General features: G+C 49.7%; 1 protein-coding gene across 1 annotated transcript in view; it reads left to right on the top strand.

The window, feature by feature from the left end:
- The window catches only part of LOC146869187 (DNA topoisomerase 2-alpha-like), a 139,905-nt gene that overhangs the window by 103,649 nt on the left and 17,816 nt on the right, over positions 1-18,440 (top strand). The window contains exons 27-29 of the mRNA XM_085642789.1: positions 11,151-11,234; positions 11,599-11,790; positions 12,321-12,432. Coding sequence (XP_085498915.1) covers positions 11,151-11,234; positions 11,599-11,790; positions 12,321-12,432 — 388 coding nt within the window. The remainder of the gene's footprint in view (positions 1-11,150; positions 11,235-11,598; positions 11,791-12,320; positions 12,433-18,440) is intronic.

Here is an 18,440-nt window from a genome sequence, read left to right as displayed (position 1 = left end):
TTTAGAGCTAGATTGTCGTGGCAGATCCTTGGTAATTCTACACCTGGTGGGTTCTTTGAACGTCGGGGCGTACAAACTCAGCCAAAGATGCCTTTCGGATCACAGATGGTGTCCATCTGTAGATAATGCAAGGTCTCTTACAGCAGTGGGTGGGACCTTCGTTAGATCTGGCCGCTGCTGAGAACTTGCAATTTCAGCAGTTTTGCACGTCTAAGGCAGCTCGCGCTCAGACTATTTTAGTCTCAAGTGGAGCTCAGGCCTCCTGTATGCTTTTCTGCCCATTCCACTCCTGCCCCGAAATCTCAAGAAGATCAGAAATGTCTGGGCCCAAGTCATCCTTGTGACTGGACTCAAGAGTTTGCTATCCAAGCTGAGCACGACCATCGGTCCTCTGCTTAGTCTTCCTTTACGGGAGGATCTTTTGTTTCTGCTGCAGTGGAGGGTTCTCCATCCAATTCTGTCAACGCTTCGCCTTCTTGCGTGGAGATTGAGCTCCAACAGTTCATAGCTTGTGTGCTCATTCTACCATGGCTAAGGCTGGGACCACTGCGTTCGCAGACTGTGGTCCTGTCCTCGACATCTGCCATTCTGCAATGTGGGCCTCTGCGCACATTCTCCAAGCACTACTGCCTAGACAGGTCAGCAAAAAGCACACAGATGACGAAAGGCAGAGCAAATCAAACATTCACCCCCAGTCAAAAGAGCTGGGTTAAATCCATTGTTTTCTCATCATGCCACCCCATTTTAGACTCCGCCCTATGCAAATCAGTCTTGACCCTGTTCCTCACCGGAGAAGTCCAGCCAGAGCTGCCAAGCCAGGTCCTCCCTGGACTGTAAACAAGCATCCTGGGACAGGTTTCGTGGCATCGCCCCATATCAGCCAGACTAGCTTGAATTCAGTGGCACAGGGAGCCCGGGACCCACGTCAGGGTATACCCGGCGACCTTGGGGGGAGAAAGCAAAAGACACACATGATGGGCAGAATGCAGAGCAAATCAAGCATTCAACCCCAGTCAAGAGATGGGGAGCAAAACAAATGAATGATTCGTTTAGGCCCAGATCTCTGTACTGGGGTGAATGTTTGACATTGCTCAGCATTCTGTCCAATGGTTCTTTTTGCATTTGTCACCCTGAGTGGGACGGGTATGCCCAGACGTGGGTCCTGTGTCCCCATGCCACTGGAGTCCAGCTAGCCTGGCTGAGCGGTGATGCCCCGAAACTGGTCCCAGGATGCTTGTTTCCAGTCCAGGGAGGACCTGGCCTGGTAGTTCGGGCTGGACAGTTCCCATGGGTAACGGGGTCAAGACCGATTTGCATATGGGTGGATATGAACTGGAAAGGCATGGGGAGCAAAAGGATGGATATAGGCCCAGATCTCTCTACTGGGGTGAATGTATGACATTGTTCAGCATTCTGTCCATCAATTGTTGTTTTTGCATTAGACAGTCGGGGCGGGCACTGTGCTCGTTCAGTCCTGCAGGCAGTTAGTGATTTAGTGTGAAACTGTTTCGCAAACCCACTGTAGGAAGGTGGATATCTGACTATGGTTACCCCCAACTTTTTGCCTAGTGTCTAGCTGGTTTTTCGACTTAGTTGGCCTGAGATCCTGCCATTCAGGGTCTCAGGCTGTCTGCTCTCTCTGTAAAATGGACTCCATGTACCCTAGGTACATAACCAATTGGTAGGGATCACCTTATTGGGCCCTGTACAGTGTACCCTAGGTACCCAGGGCATAGGTGTACCCTAGGCCTACCAGGGGCTGCAGCATGTATTATGCCACCCCTGGCCTGGCCTTCCATTTTGACACAACTGGCTGATCACTCAGCTGGGGCAAGGTCGTGTAATCACCCCTTGCTTAGGTGTAGTATTCCTATACCTAACTTACATATAGACACATGTGTACCTATCAGTCACTCCTATGGCAGGCCTTAACAATCCTGGAGGCAGAGTGCTTGGTAACATGTGAGATGGTGCTCTAGCATGAGCTGAGCCTGTCTGCAGCTTTCGGAACCATGTCCTTATAGCTGTTCTATGATATAGCCTACCATATACTCTTAAAGTGCCTTATAATCTTAAACGGTTATGGTAACTATGGTTTGGCTTTATCAAAACATGTCGTGTAAGGTGTCTAACACTTTGGAATAATACCCCCATACCATTTCTGGTGATGAGGATATTATTCCTCCCTTCTAGAGGGAGAGACATGTTAAAATCCTACTTTGCTGTTTAACTCTAACCAAAGCCTCAGCATCACAAAATGGATGCTGCTGCCACAGACACAAGTCTGACCTCCTGCTGCTGGGAGTGATCCCAGCCAGGGAGGCCTGGACAATAGGTTTCCTGCTTGGGGAGGTGCTAGCACCTCCCCAGACAGCCTTTAGTGTATTGGGGCAGGGTGGGCTGAAAGGAATGAGACATGCCTGGGGCACACAAGGTGTTCCTTGCATAGTCCAGTTCAAACCGGCGCTGGGGCACTCCAGCCCCAGCTCTGGCGCGAAACTGGACAAAGGGAAGTGGGTGTAACCACCCCCTCCCAGGTCCCACCCATAAGGCGTGACCTAGCAGGTATCCCAGCCCCCCAGATTAGTATAAGAGTGGGAGTTGGGCCTCAAGACTTTAGATTATCCTGAACCTGCAAAACTGAACAGAAACTCTGGACCTTCGACATTCGACGAAAGAAGAAGACTGAAGAATCTCCCTTGTAGCCAAGGAGTGGCTACCCTGTGCAAACAGGCACCATCAAGTGACTACCCTTTGCTTTGTGAAACGTTCGACGAGGAACCGACTGCAGAGCCCGACCAGAGCCTTGATTTCCAGACTTCTCCGACCCTCATCCACATCTGCAGCAGAGCTGAGATCCGTGGAGGCGACGAGCGACGTGGGACCGGCTACCTGGGAAAAGTGGCTAGTAACTTACAGCGCAGCTTCTGAGGTACCCTCGAAGTTGTGCACCGGGGATTGAGAAGCCCCAACCCCAAGCACCATCTGCACCGAAGACCAGCCCCCCACACTCCACGAGTCCTGCGTGGGGCCCTTCAGCATTTTCCTGCTTGCCGCGTCTGTCCGGTTGCTTGCCCGCTGGCTAGTGGCCTTTGTGACGACGCTCCCTGAAATCTTCTGCGCTGGTTTGGCTCCTCCAGACTGGCTCCCGCTTCTCTGCAAAGAAGAAGCACCCCAGACCTTCCTGGTCTGCACCAGAAGCAAGTCCCTTGTTCTTCGTGGGTTCCGCTTGCCAAGGCTTGGTGAGTCCTAGTCCAACTTCGACGCCGCCGACAGCAAGAGCCTTCGTGGGACAGCTCGCCTCCTGGTCCTGGTCGTCCTCGACGCTTCCTGGTCCTCCTGGCTGCAGCGACAAGCTTCACCTTCCCCTGCAACTCTTCACGACATCGCCTGGTTCCTTCCTGGTTCCACGTGGTCACTGGCTAGTGACCTTGACTCTGTCCCCTCTGCTTGCAGGTTTCTTCTCTTCTTGATCCCAGGCTTGGGATCCACCGGACACTCTCTCCTGACCGCCTGTCAGCATCTTTCTTCAGGCATCCATAGGAGTTGACGACGAAAACGACGCATCTTCACCCCTATGCACCCGCAGCCTGTGGGCTAGGTAACTTGGGTACTCCGGTGCTCATCAGGATAGTGACTATCCTAGTGTCTAGTTTTCAAGTCTCAACTCCCTAGCTACTCCGGAAGTGTCCTAAATCTATCTATTCCTAAACTGTAATATTGCTATTGACTTTTACGCATTACGCGTGAGTGTTTCCACTCTGCACACGAATCCCGTGGGCCTCCCACTTCCTAACTAACGCTAGTGTAGTGTAGCCCCAGCGATTCCCTAGGCCTAGGCCTATTCTATTTCCGTGACAGTGGTTCTTATACCACTTCTTTAGTATATGGTTTGCGTGGCCCCTAGGGCCTAACTGTATTACTTACCTGTGTGACTTACTGTATGCATTAATAAGACTGTGTTGTACCTACCTCTAAACTCATAAAGAGTGCTGAGGGTTTGCTTAGAATAAATACACTTTATTTTATATATATATCTGTTGTGGTGTCCTTTCATTTGGTATTCAAGGGATTATATATGGTATCACAGCTGGCTTCACATGCCATTCAGAGTTTAGCCTAAGACTGCTCTTGTCCATGCTACCACTAGGATAGCTGGTCTATAAGGTTGACTTTACAACCAATCACCATAAGGGTATTTGGACTGATATAAGGTGTACACTATAACTAGTGACATCATACATCAGGCCAACTTCTCACATTGGTGAGCAGCGGTTGGGATCTGAGCTTGCTGTTGTAATACCATTGTAATCTTGAGATACTAAATTGAAAGATCACACATATTGTCTAGGTACATATAACATAGTTATAATACTTAAGTCCTACTGGACTTAGTAGTTGTAGGTTGAAGGGAGTAACACACCCTGACTACAACTACTAGAGAGGTTTAGTAGATACAACTAGTGTAGGTAGGTGCACACACCACACCCTCACTAGAATCATGCCCCTGGATGGAGATCACACTGATGCTCCCTCAGGAGAGGAGAATCCTAGACAGGTTCCCTCTAGGTATGATGCATTCACTTTCCAGGAGATGAGACAATTGTGTACCTCCAGAGGAATAAAACAGGGTGCAAACCCTACCCATAGACAGCTAGTGGAGCTTCTGGAGGCCTATGATGCTGAAAGAGCTGCCAGGGATGGTGCCATAGCTGTAGATAAGGGTCTACCCACCACAGATGAGTCAGATGGGACTTCAGAGGAGGAGGTAGACAGCCAGAGCCAAGTAAGGAGACTTAGCCAGGCTAACTTAAGCTTACTTGGGAGTTTGCATGGGGTCCCCCCATACAGACCCACAAGTAGGCATTCACAGAGAAACAGGAGGGACAGATCCCCTTCAGGGGAATCCATCCACTCCCATGTCTCTAACATCTCTAATGCTTCCTCTCACAGGGGAATGACTTCACCTGAGAGAAAGGAGCATAAAGCCAGAATGAGGGAAGCTAATCTGAGGATTCAGAGGGAAGAAATTGCCCTTGCCAAAGAGAATCTTGCTCTGGCTAGAGAGCAAAAATTGTGTGGGTCAGAACCCACTGGTGGCAGCAACATCCCTAGAGATAGGGATAGGTCTTATGACCATAGAAACCTAAGCAAGATAGTCCCCCCATATCAGAATGGGGATGACATCCACAAATGGATGACTGCTTTGGAGAGGGCCTGCAAAGTACAGCAGGTACCCCAAAGTCAGTGGGCAGCTATCTTGTGGCTCTCCTTTTCTGACAAAGGTAGAGACAAGCTCCTCACAGTCAGTGATGAGGATGCAAACAATTACAAAGTCCTGAAGAGTGCTCTGATAGATGGGTTTGGCTTAACCACTGAGCAATATAGGTTGTTGTTCAGAGACACCCAGAAGACACAGACACAGGACTGGTCTGATTTTGTGGATTGTGCCACTAAGGCTTTGGAAGGTTGGTTAACTGGCAGCAAGGTGCAGGACTATACAGGATTGTACAACTTGATTATGAGGGAGCAGATCCTTAGTAATTGTCAGAACCAGCTTCTCCATCAACACCTGGTAGACTCAGATTTGACCTCTCCCCAAGAATTGGGAAAGAGGGCAGATAAATGGGTCAGGACCAGGATTAGGCCTAAAAATCAGGGTGGTGACCAAAAGAAAGATACCACCAAACCTCAAGAGAAGGGTGGGGATAAAGCAAAAGAGAAATCTTCCTCAGGGCCCCAAAACTCCACACAGGGTGGTGGGTCCCAAGCTCCCTCCTCTACCACAGTTAAAAAGCCTTACTGCCATGTGTGTAAAACACCTGGGCATTGGAAAACTGACAGCAGTTGTCCACAGGCTAAAAACAAAACTGTTCCTCCAACTACTCCTGTCACACCACCTATTACTGTCAGCAGTAATCCCCCAGGTGGTGGGAGTGCCCCCAAAAATTTGGTTGGGTTTTCTTGGGGAACACAGGGGGATCCTGGCTTAGCCAATTCCCCTACAGCAGCTACTCTTGTCTGTGATGGTGGCATGGGGTTTGCCAACTTCACTGCCTGTCCCAACACTTTGGGTAGGTACAGACAGGAACCCTACATCAATGGTAGAAAAGCTGAGGCCTACAGAGACACTGGAGCTAGCATCACTATGGTGGCCCATAGGCTAGTTCCCTCTGAGCAGCTTTTGCCTGGTTTCTCATACCAGGTAACTAACATTGATGGCAAGCAGAACAGTCATCCCATGGCAGAGGTATGTCTCAGCTGGGGAGGTGTCACTGGCCCTAAAAGGGTGGCAGTGTCTCCAACCTTGCCTGTGGACTGCTTACTGGGGAATGACTTAGAACTCTCAGCTTGGGCTGGAGTTGAACAAGACACCCATTCTAAAATGGTAGGCCTTTCCAAAAAGGGTAGTGGGGTTGTGCCAGTCACAACCCCTGTCCAAGTAGCTTTCCTCCCTGAGAAGGTTGGAAGGGCAGTGGTAGCCACAGCCCAGGCACAGACAGACTCCCCTGTAGCAATTGGCAGAGCTGTGACAGTCACAGCTCAAACACAAACTGAGTGCCTCCCTGAAAAGGTTGGCAAGGCTGTAATGGTCTCAGCCTATACTCAGACTGATATAGGTGTAGTGAAGCCTGAAACTATGGATCACTCCACACAGAGAGTAGTGGGGAGGAAGAAAAGTCTCCCTCTCCCCAGACATTAGGAAAAGGTCAGCCTCCTCAGGGATCTGACCTCACCCCTTGTGAAGGAACTGCCCCAGAGGTAGCCAGGCCTGGCCTGGCAGAGCCTCTGATGTCAGTGGCCCCTTCCAAGGTGGGACCCAGTCTGGTGCAGGTAGCCTGCCTCTCTCTACCCTGCCTCAGTCAGCCCAGGGCTGCAGAGGTCAGGGAGGCCAGTGGACCCCAAGAGGGCCCCTGTCCACAAGAACCCCCCCTTCAAAAGAATGAGGATTGCCTGGTTAGTTGCCCTAGCCAGGTGATGGGTAAAAACATTCCTGAGGGATCCCCTTCACAGGTAGTTAGGGACCTCCCCCAGAGGGATTCTGTTGGGCACAGGCAAACATGGGACCTTAGGGCCCCAAACCTGACCTGTCCCTCCAGTAAGCCCACAAAAGGGACCCAGCCTCCAGCTTTAGGTAGCCAGAGGCTGACCCTGAGAGCACAGTGCAACTCAGTTAGAGAAAGAAAGGCATCCATGGTGGAGGATGATTGGAGGAAGCTGAGGCCTCACTTTGGGGACACTCACTTCAGTACTCCATCTCAACACCAGCCTTTTACTTTGCAAAGACACACCAAAGGTAGAGATTCCCTATGGTGGAGACCCTATGATATCTTTAGGATGAGGGATTGCTTAGTGGACCATGAGACAGGGGGTAACCATGCCAGTGCTGGTTCTTCCTTATATGGCCACTCAGGCAATAGAGGCTTACCTTGTAAAGGCCAGCCTTATCTCCTTTCGTTTGGGGGGGGGTTGTGTAGGAAGGTGGATATCTGACTATGGTTACCCCCAACTTTTTGCCTAGTGTCTAGCTGGTTTTTCGACTTAGTTGGCCTGAGATCCTGCCATTCAGGGTCTCAGGCTGTCTGCTCTCTCTGTAAAATGGACTCCATGTACCCTAGGTACATAACCAATTGGTAGGGATCACCTTATTGGGCCCTGTACAGTGTACCCTAGGTACCCAGGGCATAGGTGTACCCTAGGCCTACCAGGGGCTGCAGCATGTATTATGCCACCCCTGGCCTGGCCTTCCATTTTGACACAACTGGCTGATCACTCAGCTGGGGCAAGGTCGTGTAATCACCCCTTGCTTAGGTGTAGTATTCCTATACCTAACTTACATATAGACACATGTGTACCTATCAGTCACTCCTATGGCAGGCCTTAACAATCCTGGAGGCAGAGTGCTTGGTAACATGTGAGATGGTGCTCTAGCATGAGCTGAGCCTGTCTGCAGCTTTCGGAACCATGTCCTTATAGCTGTTCTATGATATAGCCTACCATATACTCTTAAAGTGCCTTATAATCTTAAACGGTTATGGTAACTATGGTTTGGCTTTATCAAAACATGTCGTGTAAGGTGTCTAACACTTTGGAATAATACCCCCATACCATTTCTGGTGATGAGGATATTATTCCTCCCTTCTAGAGGGAGAGACATGTTAAAATCCTACTTTGCTGTTTAACTCTAACCAAAGCCTCAGCATCACAAAATGGATGCTGCTGCCACAGACACAAGTCTGACCTCCTGCTGCTGGGAGTGATCCCAGCCAGGGAGGCCTGGACAATAGGTTTCCTGCTTGGGGAGGTGCTAGCACCTCCCCAGACAGCCTTTAGTGTATTGGGGCAGGGTGGGCTGAAAGGAATGAGACATGCCTGGGGCACACAAGGTGTTCCTTGCATAGTCCAGTTCAAACCGGCGCTGGGGCACTCCAGCCCCAGCTCTGGCGCGAAACTGGACAAAGGGAAGTGGGTGTAACCACCCCCTCCCAGGTCCCACCCATAAGGCGTGACCTAGCAGGTATCCCAGCCCCCCAGATTAGTATAAGAGTGGGAGTTGGGCCTCAAGACTTTAGATTATCCTGAACCTGCAAAACTGAACAGAAACTCTGGACCTTCGACATTCGACGAAAGAAGAAGACTGAAGAATCTCCCTTGTAGCCAAGGAGTGGCTACCCTGTGCAAACAGGCACCATCAAGTGACTACCCTTTGCTTTGTGAAACGTTCGACGAGGAACCGACTGCAGAGCCCGACCAGAGCCTTGATTTCCAGACTTCTCCGACCCTCATCCACATCTGCAGCAGAGCTGAGATCCGTGGAGGCGACGAGCGACGTGGGACCGGCTACCTGGGAAAAGTGGCTAGTAACTTACAGCGCAGCTTCTGAGGTACCCTCGAAGTTGTGCACCGGGGATTGAGAAGCCCCAACCCCAAGCACCATCTGCACCGAAGACCAGCCCCCCACACTCCACGAGTCCTGCGTGGGGCCCTTCAGCATTTTCCTGCTTGCCGCGTCTGTCCGGTTGCTTGCCCGCTGGCTAGTGGCCTTTGTGACGACGCTCCCTGAAATCTTCTGCGCTGGTTTGGCTCCTCCAGACTGGCTCCCGCTTCTCTGCAAAGAAGAAGCACCCCAGACCTTCCTGGTCTGCACCAGAAGCAAGTCCCTTGTTCTTCGTGGGTTCCGCTTGCCAAGGCTTGGTGAGTCCTAGTCCAACTTCGACGCCGCCGACAGCAAGAGCCTTCGTGGGACAGCTCGCCTCCTGGTCCTGGTCGTCCTCGACGCTTCCTGGTCCTCCTGGCTGCAGCGACAAGCTTCACCTTCCCCTGCAACTCTTCACGACATCGCCTGGTTCCTTCCTGGTTCCACGTGGTCACTGGCTAGTGACCTTGACTCTGTCCCCTCTGCTTGCAGGTTTCTTCTCTTCTTGATCCCAGGCTTGGGATCCACCGGACACTCTCTCCTGACCGCCTGTCAGCATCTTTCTTCAGGCATCCATAGGAGTTGACGACGAAAACGACGCATCTTCACCCCTATGCACCCGCAGCCTGTGGGCTAGGTAACTTGGGTACTCCGGTGCTCATCAGGATAGTGACTATCCTAGTGTCTAGTTTTCAAGTCTCAACTCCCTAGCTACTCCGGAAGTGTCCTAAATCTATCTATTCCTAAACTGTAATATTGCTATTGACTTTTACGCATTACGCGTGAGTGTTTCCACTCTGCACACGAATCCCGTGGGCCTCCCACTTCCTAACTAACGCTAGTGTAGTGTAGCCCCAGCGATTCCCTAGGCCTAGGCCTATTCTATTTCCGTGACAGTGGTTCTTATACCACTTCTTTAGTATATGGTTTGCGTGGCCCCTAGGGCCTAACTGTATTACTTACCTGTGTGACTTACTGTATGCATTAATAAGACTGTGTTGTACCTACCTCTAAACTCATAAAGAGTGCTGAGGGTTTGCTTAGAATAAATACACTTTATTTTATATATATATCTGTTGTGGTGTCCTTTCATTTGGTATTCAAGGGATTATATATGGTATCACAGCTGGCTTCACATGCCATTCAGAGTTTAGCCTAAGACTGCTCTTGTCCATGCTACCACTAGGATAGCTGGTCTATAAGGTTGACTTTACAACCAATCACCATAAGGGTATTTGGACTGATATAAGGTGTACACTATAACTAGTGACATCATACATCAGGCCAACTTCTCACACCCACCTCTGAGGAGGTTTTGCTTTGGGGAATCCATGCTAAGGTAATAAATCTGCGGCTGGAAGTCTATCAGATGAATAAATTACATACCTTGGGTAACGCATTATCAGTTAGACTAGCTGCAAATTCCTTCATCCATCCTCCCCGCAAATGGATTTCTAGGGACCGTGTTTTTATCCTCTTAGGGCCCTAGTTGTCCACACCAGTGCTCGGTGTTCTTGGCTCAGTTTCTTTTTACGACTTTTCGCGGGAAGAAGCGCTAACATCAGCATGCTGGGGTGGCGCCTATTTAGGCACCACACACGTCACATCGGTGTGGACGATAACGCCACGTGGAGCCTAATGATGCCACCTACTGGCACACAGGGATACCGCCGACGGAAACGTTTACAGATCTAGTCAGACGCCTGGGGATAATTCTACAGTAAGGAATCTGCAGCTAGATGGTAGTTACCAGATGAGGCATTACCAAAGGTAAGTAACTTGTTCTTTTATAGCATTGTACACTTTACAAATCTGTCTATGTTTGCTTTGTTGTGTCCATCTACAGTGCTTTTCTTATATTTTCCTATTCGATTAATTGGACATTTCCCTTGTAAGCTATACCAGATCACTGTATTGAAAATGTAGCATGTTACCAGTTTACCCAATCCAGTGATCTCCAGCTTTAAATTCCATCACTTACCTATTTGGAATTGTTAACAAATGCTTAAATAGCAGGTTATTAAGCTGTTTGATTCCTTTAATGGGCCAAATATCTGTACTTTACATGGCTTTGTGCCTGCATCCTATGAACATATCTGGTCCATATGTAATGGCTGCTATATCCAGGTGTATGGATGCGTATAGATTTTTTCCAAGTTCTCATGGGTTTATGTAGTTGAGGGAGTAGAATCCTTATGGCTCCTAAATGAAAGCGCTCCACTAATTGTTTTAGATAACGGAGCTGACTGCGCTGAAGAGTAAGACGCATGGCGCCATGTGGAAGGATGACCTTATTGCTTTCATCAACGAGCTAGACGTATGTATCTACATTAACCATTATCTCAGTTTGTCACTGTCTCGTGTTCTGCATTCTGTTTGCACTGAACTCTCCATGTTCTGAAGCATCCAGGGGCTGTTAAACATAGTTAATAATGCACAATGATACCTGTTAAAGACTTGTTTTTCGACCTCGAATCTGGTCTTGGAGGGTTGACCAGTACATCATTTTGTTTCCCTATTGGGTCTTGAATTTGAGGGACTTTATTTTGGCACTATCTAGTGTAAAGCCTGGAGCTCATGGTAAAATACAGATGTCCTGCAGCTTCCAGTGCATTAACAGCTGTCTATAGTCATTGAAGGATCTGTCCTTTGAGCTTTTTTTTTTTCTTTAAACGCAACAGGTGGTGGAAGCCAAAGAGCGTGCAGATGATGCTTGTGGAATCCCAGTCAAGGGACAAAAGGGCAAAACTAGCAAGCCGAGAAAAGCGCAGCTGGCCGAAATCATGCCATCCCCGCTCGGAAGGAGAATTGTCCCTCGTGTCACCACTGCAATGAAAGCAGAGGCTACCAAGAAAGTCAGGAAGCGCATTAAGGTAAAAGGGCAATGAGGTGCCAAGTTTCCAGTTAAATGCGCGTTACAGCCTCAACAGAAATTAATTCAACTTCAGGCTTGCTGGAGTCCATGACATGTAATACTTCCCTTACCCCAGAAGGACATGTTAAATTGATCAACTCTACAACATTACTATTGAGTCATGTTTTTCTCCATGCCAGTTGTCAAAATGCCTTCAAGCTAGTCTGCTTGGTTTGCATCTTATTCGGAGTGTAGTTCTATGAAACTTGCTATGGTTATTTCTTGTAGCCTTTTTGTTTCTTTTTAAGTGTGCTTTGCTATAAATCTGGTTTATAACCTGGATCTACCGGCTCTCACAAAAGGACTCCGTTGATCGGATGTGACATATTAGCTAAAAAGGCGATATCGTGCCCAAAAACATATATTCAATGATTCAGGGAAAGGTTTAAAAGTTCTCATTCAGAAGTAGTTTGATAATAGTACCTGCCAGCAAGGCACATGCAACTAACCTAGAATAAAACAATATGAAGGTTGTGTTCCTTTTTCCAGGGAGAAGATGTTGCTGTCAAAATAGAGTTTGACGCAGATGAGGAGCCTCCTGTGGCAACTGAATCACTAACCCTGGCTGAGAGGCTGGCTAAAAAAGAGAAACCTCAAGGAGGTAAGCATTCTAAGTAAATGATCTGATGGAGACCTCTTGCCGCAGATTCCTTATCTTCGAATTATCCCCGGGCGCCATACTGGATCCAGACGTTTTTGTATAGCAGTACCTCTGCGCGTCAGAGGTCGTCCAATGACTCTGCTGCAACAACGTCCTCCAGATGAGATGTCGACTGTTCATAAAAGCCCTCCCCTGAAGCGCTGACGTCCATTCCTCCTTTTACGCGCTTGCAATGCAGATCCGATCAGCAGTTCCTAGGTCCATCTTTTTTTTGCCTACCTAAACGATTTCGTCCAATGGAATAGTATGCCTTTCATATGTCCTCGGGGTTCAAACCTTGTGGGTCTTGTGTACGACAAATGTCTGCTACGGACCCTCACTCTATTTGCATGTGATGCCTAGGTGAGCACCACGGCGAGTAGTGTCATTTCAACTACTTCGACTGAAGGTGCTGAAGGAGCGTTGAATGAAGCTTCTAGCAGCTCAGCTGTCAATCTTCCAAGTCATCCCATCGGCCTCGGTCCCCTGCGCTTTCCAATGATCGTATCCGATCCAGGAGCCATTCCTGTGGGCATTACGCTCCCTGGACGTGTAAAGGTAAGTCTCGACGCAGGTGGTCAAAGTCGCAGCGTCAACTGACTTTGCCACATGAGGCCTGCCACCAGTCTTCAGCTGATGAGTCTGTGCATGAGTCTAGACCGCCCCTTCTGGTGGATACATCTGCCTGTGTATTCCTCACCTTGTGAATATCCCTTTCACCAGAATTCTTCGGAAAAGTTTTCGTAGCTCTCCACGCCGACGAGGCAGTCATGAAGTCACAGCTCCACACGCGACTCCGCGTGACGTCACTGGAGCCATAAGAGGGCCACGTTGGCGTGATGTCTGTTCCTTTTTTTCCGCGCTGCGACACTAACATTTTTTTCAAGGACTCTCCATTCTTCGTTGGATACTTTGTTAATTTGTTTGTAACTGTTTCTCTTTTGTCATGTCTGGGCCAAGGAAGTCTGGTTTCAAGCCCTGGAGGGAATGCGGAGGTCACATGTCTATCACTGACCCGCATGACGACTGTCTGTGGCGCTTGTCATCTGATCACGACGTCGAGGACTGTTCTTCCTGCAGGAAGATGAACCCAAAGGCCCTTGAAGGAGAGAGAGGCCAAACTCTATATGGCCAAAGAGAAAAGGAGTCAAACGGGCGAAGTCTGGGTCATCGGCTTCGCATGAATCCAAAAGGAAACGTAAGAAGAGGCATGCTTCTCGACATCGGTCGTCGAAGGATGTGAAGTCTAGGTCGCCTTCTCCTGCCCCTCGACGTCGTATTAAAGGCTGTTTCACCTTCTCCTTCGGTGCCTCCTCGGGCGACTCCGGACCATTCCCCGTCCTACAAGGGGACTCCTGAGAGGTCGATGGCGCCGAGGTTTTCTCCGGTGCCAGAGGGTGTGTCCAGTCCTGTGAATGATGAAACTCTAGCGGCTCCGCCTGTGAATCCAGTGGCTCCGCCTTTGACACCAGTGGCTCCGACTCCAGCGGTGCCTCGTGTGGATCCTGAACCTGTGCAGTATCCTCAGTTTCCAGCGCCATGTTCGGATCCTTTGCATTTTTTTAATGCGATGTATGGTGTTTTCCACAGGGCCTTGTTCCCCTCTGGTGCACCTTCGGGTCCCATGGGTCCGTTGACGTTCAATTTGGGTGTGCCTCAGCAGTATCCACAGGCCCCCTTTGTGCCCTTCATGCCAGCGACGCCGTCCTGGCATTTTCCGGCTCCGAGAATGTCGACGCCGTATGAGCAATCGCCGTCTCATGAAGCCCTAATTCGGTCGGCTCCAGTTACCGGTCCTCCTTCGACGCCGCGCCTGGTACCTTCGATGCCGCGTGCAGCGCTGCCTAGGGCTCCATCGACGTCGCTGCCGAAGATGCGTTACAGGAGAGAGGCCCAGAGGTTGCTGGAGGAGAAACAGTACCAAGAGGAAAGGGAGGAAGGAGAGGTCTACGACACTGAGGATGTGTTTGAGGACTTGTGTGAGGCAAATGGGCTTGATGTTTCTCCAGAGTCGGACTTCGTCTCTCAGAAGGCTTCTCCTTCAAAGAAGGTGGCTCCCTATCATGCTGTTAAGAAGGCGGCTGGACTTTTGGATTTACAACTTCCTATGGCGGAGATTAGCCGAATCTTCTTACAGAGGTGCTTCATTCTCCTTCAGTTGTGGAACCGCTCCTACCTTTTAATAATGCACTCACAGAGCCCATTCTGGAGGTTTGGCGCAACCCTCTTTCTGCTCCTGCTGTTTCAAGGTCTGTATCACGAAGGTATAGGCCTGCTCCTGGGGATCAAGCGTTCCTTTCATCCCACCCCTCTTCTGAGAGCTTGGTGGTTCAGGCTTCATGTTCTAAGCAGTCCACAGGGGCGTTCCCTCAGGCTCCTGCTGATCGAGACTCCAAGAAATTAGATCGGTCTGCTAAAAAGATCTTTTCTTCAGCTGGCATGGCCTTGAAATCTACCAATGCCACCTGCCTTCTGGGTAGATACATTCATGCTTTGATGGATTCCGCCAAACTGATTCTTCCAAATCTGTCTGAGGAGGACAGAGGAAATCTTTGTGAGGTGTTGGCGGACTCTCAGGATGCGGATCGCCAGGTAATCTAGTCAGGCCTGGACACTGCGGATTCTGTTGCAAGGGTGATGGGGTCATCTGTTGCAACTCGTAGGAATGCGTGGTTGAGGTCTGGGATTCTCTCCTGATGTCCAGGCGGAACTTATTGATCTGCCTATTGATGGGGCTAGACTCTTTGGGGATAAGGCGGATACAGCCTTACAAAGATTTAAGGACAGTAGGGCCACTACGAAGTCTTTGGGTCTGCAAACGCAGTCAAGAGGTTTTGGCTTTAGAAGGTACAGAGGTTTTGGGAGGTCTTCCTTTCGGAATTAAACGACCTCAACAGCATCAACAGAACCCCTTGTACAAATCCTTTAGGGGTAAAGGCAGGGGCCGACAACGTGGAGCAGTAAGTCATCCCGCCAACTCCTCTTCCTCCACCTCCCGAGGCCTCCTGTGAGGGGTCGGCTTACCCATTTTCTACGAGATTGGAAGTAAATTACTTCAGAGCTTTGGGTTCTGGATCTCGTGGTAAATGAGTACACCCTCCCCTTCAGGGAGCTCCCTCCTTGCCAAGGTTTTTGCACGAAGGATCATTTGCTTCTTCAGGAGAAGGAGGTTGTGACCCTGTTGCAAAAAGGTGCGATAGAGGTGGTCCCGGAGCAGGAACGGGGTCAGGGATGCTACTCTGGTATTTTCTGATTCCCAAAAAGGATGGGAGATTGCGTCCCATCCTGGAGCTCAGAATTTTGAATCTTTTTCTCTAACAGGAGAAGTTCAAGATGCTCACTCTAACGCAGGTTCTTCAAGCGCTGCATCAGGAGGACTGGATGGTGTCCATCGACTTGCAGGATGCGTATTTTCACATCCCAATCCTGAAGTCGCACAGGAAGTATCTCCGCTTTACGGTTGGGTCGCAACACTACCAGTTTGCGGTCCTTCCGTTTGGTCTTACTACTGTGCCTCGAGTCTTCACCAAGGTGATGGCGGTGGTGGCTGCCCATCTCAGAAGGTCGGGATTCCTATTTTCCCCTACCTGGACAACTGACTATTGAAAGCAGTCTCCAGAGATGGTTCTCCGTCACCTGCAGGTGGCAACCCAGCTGTTGTTCAAATTGGGTTGTTTGATAACTGTACCCAAGTCTCACCTAGTGCCCTCTCAGCGCAACCTGTTGTTAGGGGCGGCACTGGATACCACTGTGTGTCGAGCTTTTCCTCCTCCGCAAAGGATTCTTGACATTCAGGAGATTCCCTTGTTTTACAATGCAGCGGTTGTTTCAGTTCTGAAGGTCCTTCGCCTGCTCGGTCTGTTTGCCTCCTGCATTCTGTTTGTCAACCATGCACGCTGGCACATGATGGCACTCTGGTGGTACCTCCGCAGGCAGTGGTATCAGCACAACGGAGATCTCGGAGTCTGTCGGGATCTCCAGCGAAGCTGCAGCGGATGTCTTGGTGGAGCGTGGAGGGCAATCTGTCTCAAGGAAAGCCCTTCCATCTTCCTCCAGCGGTGGCCACAGTGATAACGGATGCCTCTACCCTTGGGTGGGGTGCTCATCTGGCAGATCTGGAGATCAGGGGTCTTTGGTCTCCAGAAGAAAGATTGTCTCATATCAATCTTCTGGAATTGCGAGCGGTACGTTTGGCACTCAAGGCCGTTCTGACGGACAACACTGCCACGATGTGGTATGTCAACAAGCAGTGAGGAGTAGTGTCGTACCGTCTCTGCAGAAAAGTGTTGCGACTCTGGTCCTGGGCTCAGGATCATCAGATTTGCTTGTTAGCAAATCATCTGGCCGGGTATTTAACGTACGTATGTGCGGACAGTCTTAGTCAGCAGTTTTCCGCTGACCATGAGTGGAGGCTTTATCCAGAGGTAGTTCAACACATCTTCCGGACGTGGGGGTCTCCACGGATGGACCTGTTTGTCACTCGAACGCGCACTCCCCGTCATGCTGCAGTCTCCAGTTTCCGATGCAGGGGGCGTTGGGACGCGTTTCAGTTGAGTTGGAGCTCACAACTTTTACGCGTTTCCTCTCATACCCTTGATTCCTCTGGTTCTGAGGAAGATTCGCCAAGACTGGGCCCAAGTCATATTGATTGCCCCGGATTGGCCAAGAAGGGTGTGGTATACAGACCTTCACCTTTCATCGCACCCTCCGCTCCGTCTCCCTCTCAGGGTAGACCTCCTCTCGCAGTCGGAGGGGCAGGTTCTACACCCCCACTCTTCATGCCTGGAGATTGAACGGGGCAACCTGAATTATTTTTTTCTCCCGCCTGACGTGGTGGATGTTATTTTATCGGTCAGGCAGCACTCCACCGAGTCTATCTACTCTTATAGGTGGTCGAAGTTTAAGTGGTGTGGAGAGAGATCCGTTCATCCCTTGAAGGCTCATCTTTCTGATGTTCTTAGTTTTTCCCTTCATTTGGCTCAGCAGGGTCTTGCTGTTGCCACTGTTAAGGGATATTTATTGGCCTTGTCGGCTTTACTTTGTTTGCCTGATCAGCCGTCTCTTTTTATGTCTCCAGTAGTTTTAAGTTTCATTAAGGGGCTCACTAATGTGTTCCCACCCACTCCTTTTATTATGCCCCCAGTGGGATTTGAATTTGGTATTAACTTTCTGATGGGTTCTACTTTTGAGCCTATGCATAGCTGTCCTTTGAGACTGCTCACTTATCTCCTCGGCTAGAAGGGTGAGTGAGCTTCAAGCTTTGAGTTCAAAGCCTCCTTTCTTGACCGTACATGCTGAAAAGATGGTTCTCAGGACTAAGGCTGCTTTTCTGCCCAAGGTGGTAACTTCCTTCCATCTGGGTCAGTTCATTACCCTTCCTACTGTCTATCCTCCGCCTCACCCTTCCAAGGAAGAGGAAAGACTTCATTGTTTGGATCCAAAGAGGGCGATTAGCTTCTATTTGGATAGAGCAAAGGACTTCCGTCAAGATGACCAGCTCTTTGTTGGATATGCTGGTCGTATGAGAGGCAAGGCGGTGCACAAGCGCAGTTTATCCAGGTGGATCATCTTGTGCATCAAGATATGCTACTCCCTGGCTGATAAGGAGCCTCCTGTAGGCATCAGAGCTTATTCCACCAGGGCTAAATCGACTACTTCTGCATTGTCTAGAGGTGTTTAGACATATGTAAAGCCGCAACTTGGGTCTCCCTCCACACTTTCGCGAAGCATTACTGCTTAGATTCTGAGGTGAGGAGGGATGGCCACTTTAGCGCACTCTGTTTTGCAGTATTATTTGGTATAGAAGGGTGGACACCCTCCTCCGGGAGTGGGACTGCTGTGGGATTCTATTCACAAGGTGAGGAATCCACAGGCAGATGTATCCATCAGAAGAACAAGTTACTTACCTTCGGTAACGCTTTTTCTGGTGGATACAGTATCTGCCTGTGGATTCCTCACTGACCCACCTG

Source organism: Triturus cristatus, chromosome 1_1 (assembly GCF_964204655.1).
Source record: "Triturus cristatus chromosome 1_1, aTriCri1.1, whole genome shotgun sequence".
Classification (NCBI taxonomy): domain Eukaryota; kingdom Metazoa; phylum Chordata; class Amphibia; order Caudata; family Salamandridae; genus Triturus; species Triturus cristatus.
This window is presented reverse-complemented; position numbering and strand designations above follow the sequence as displayed.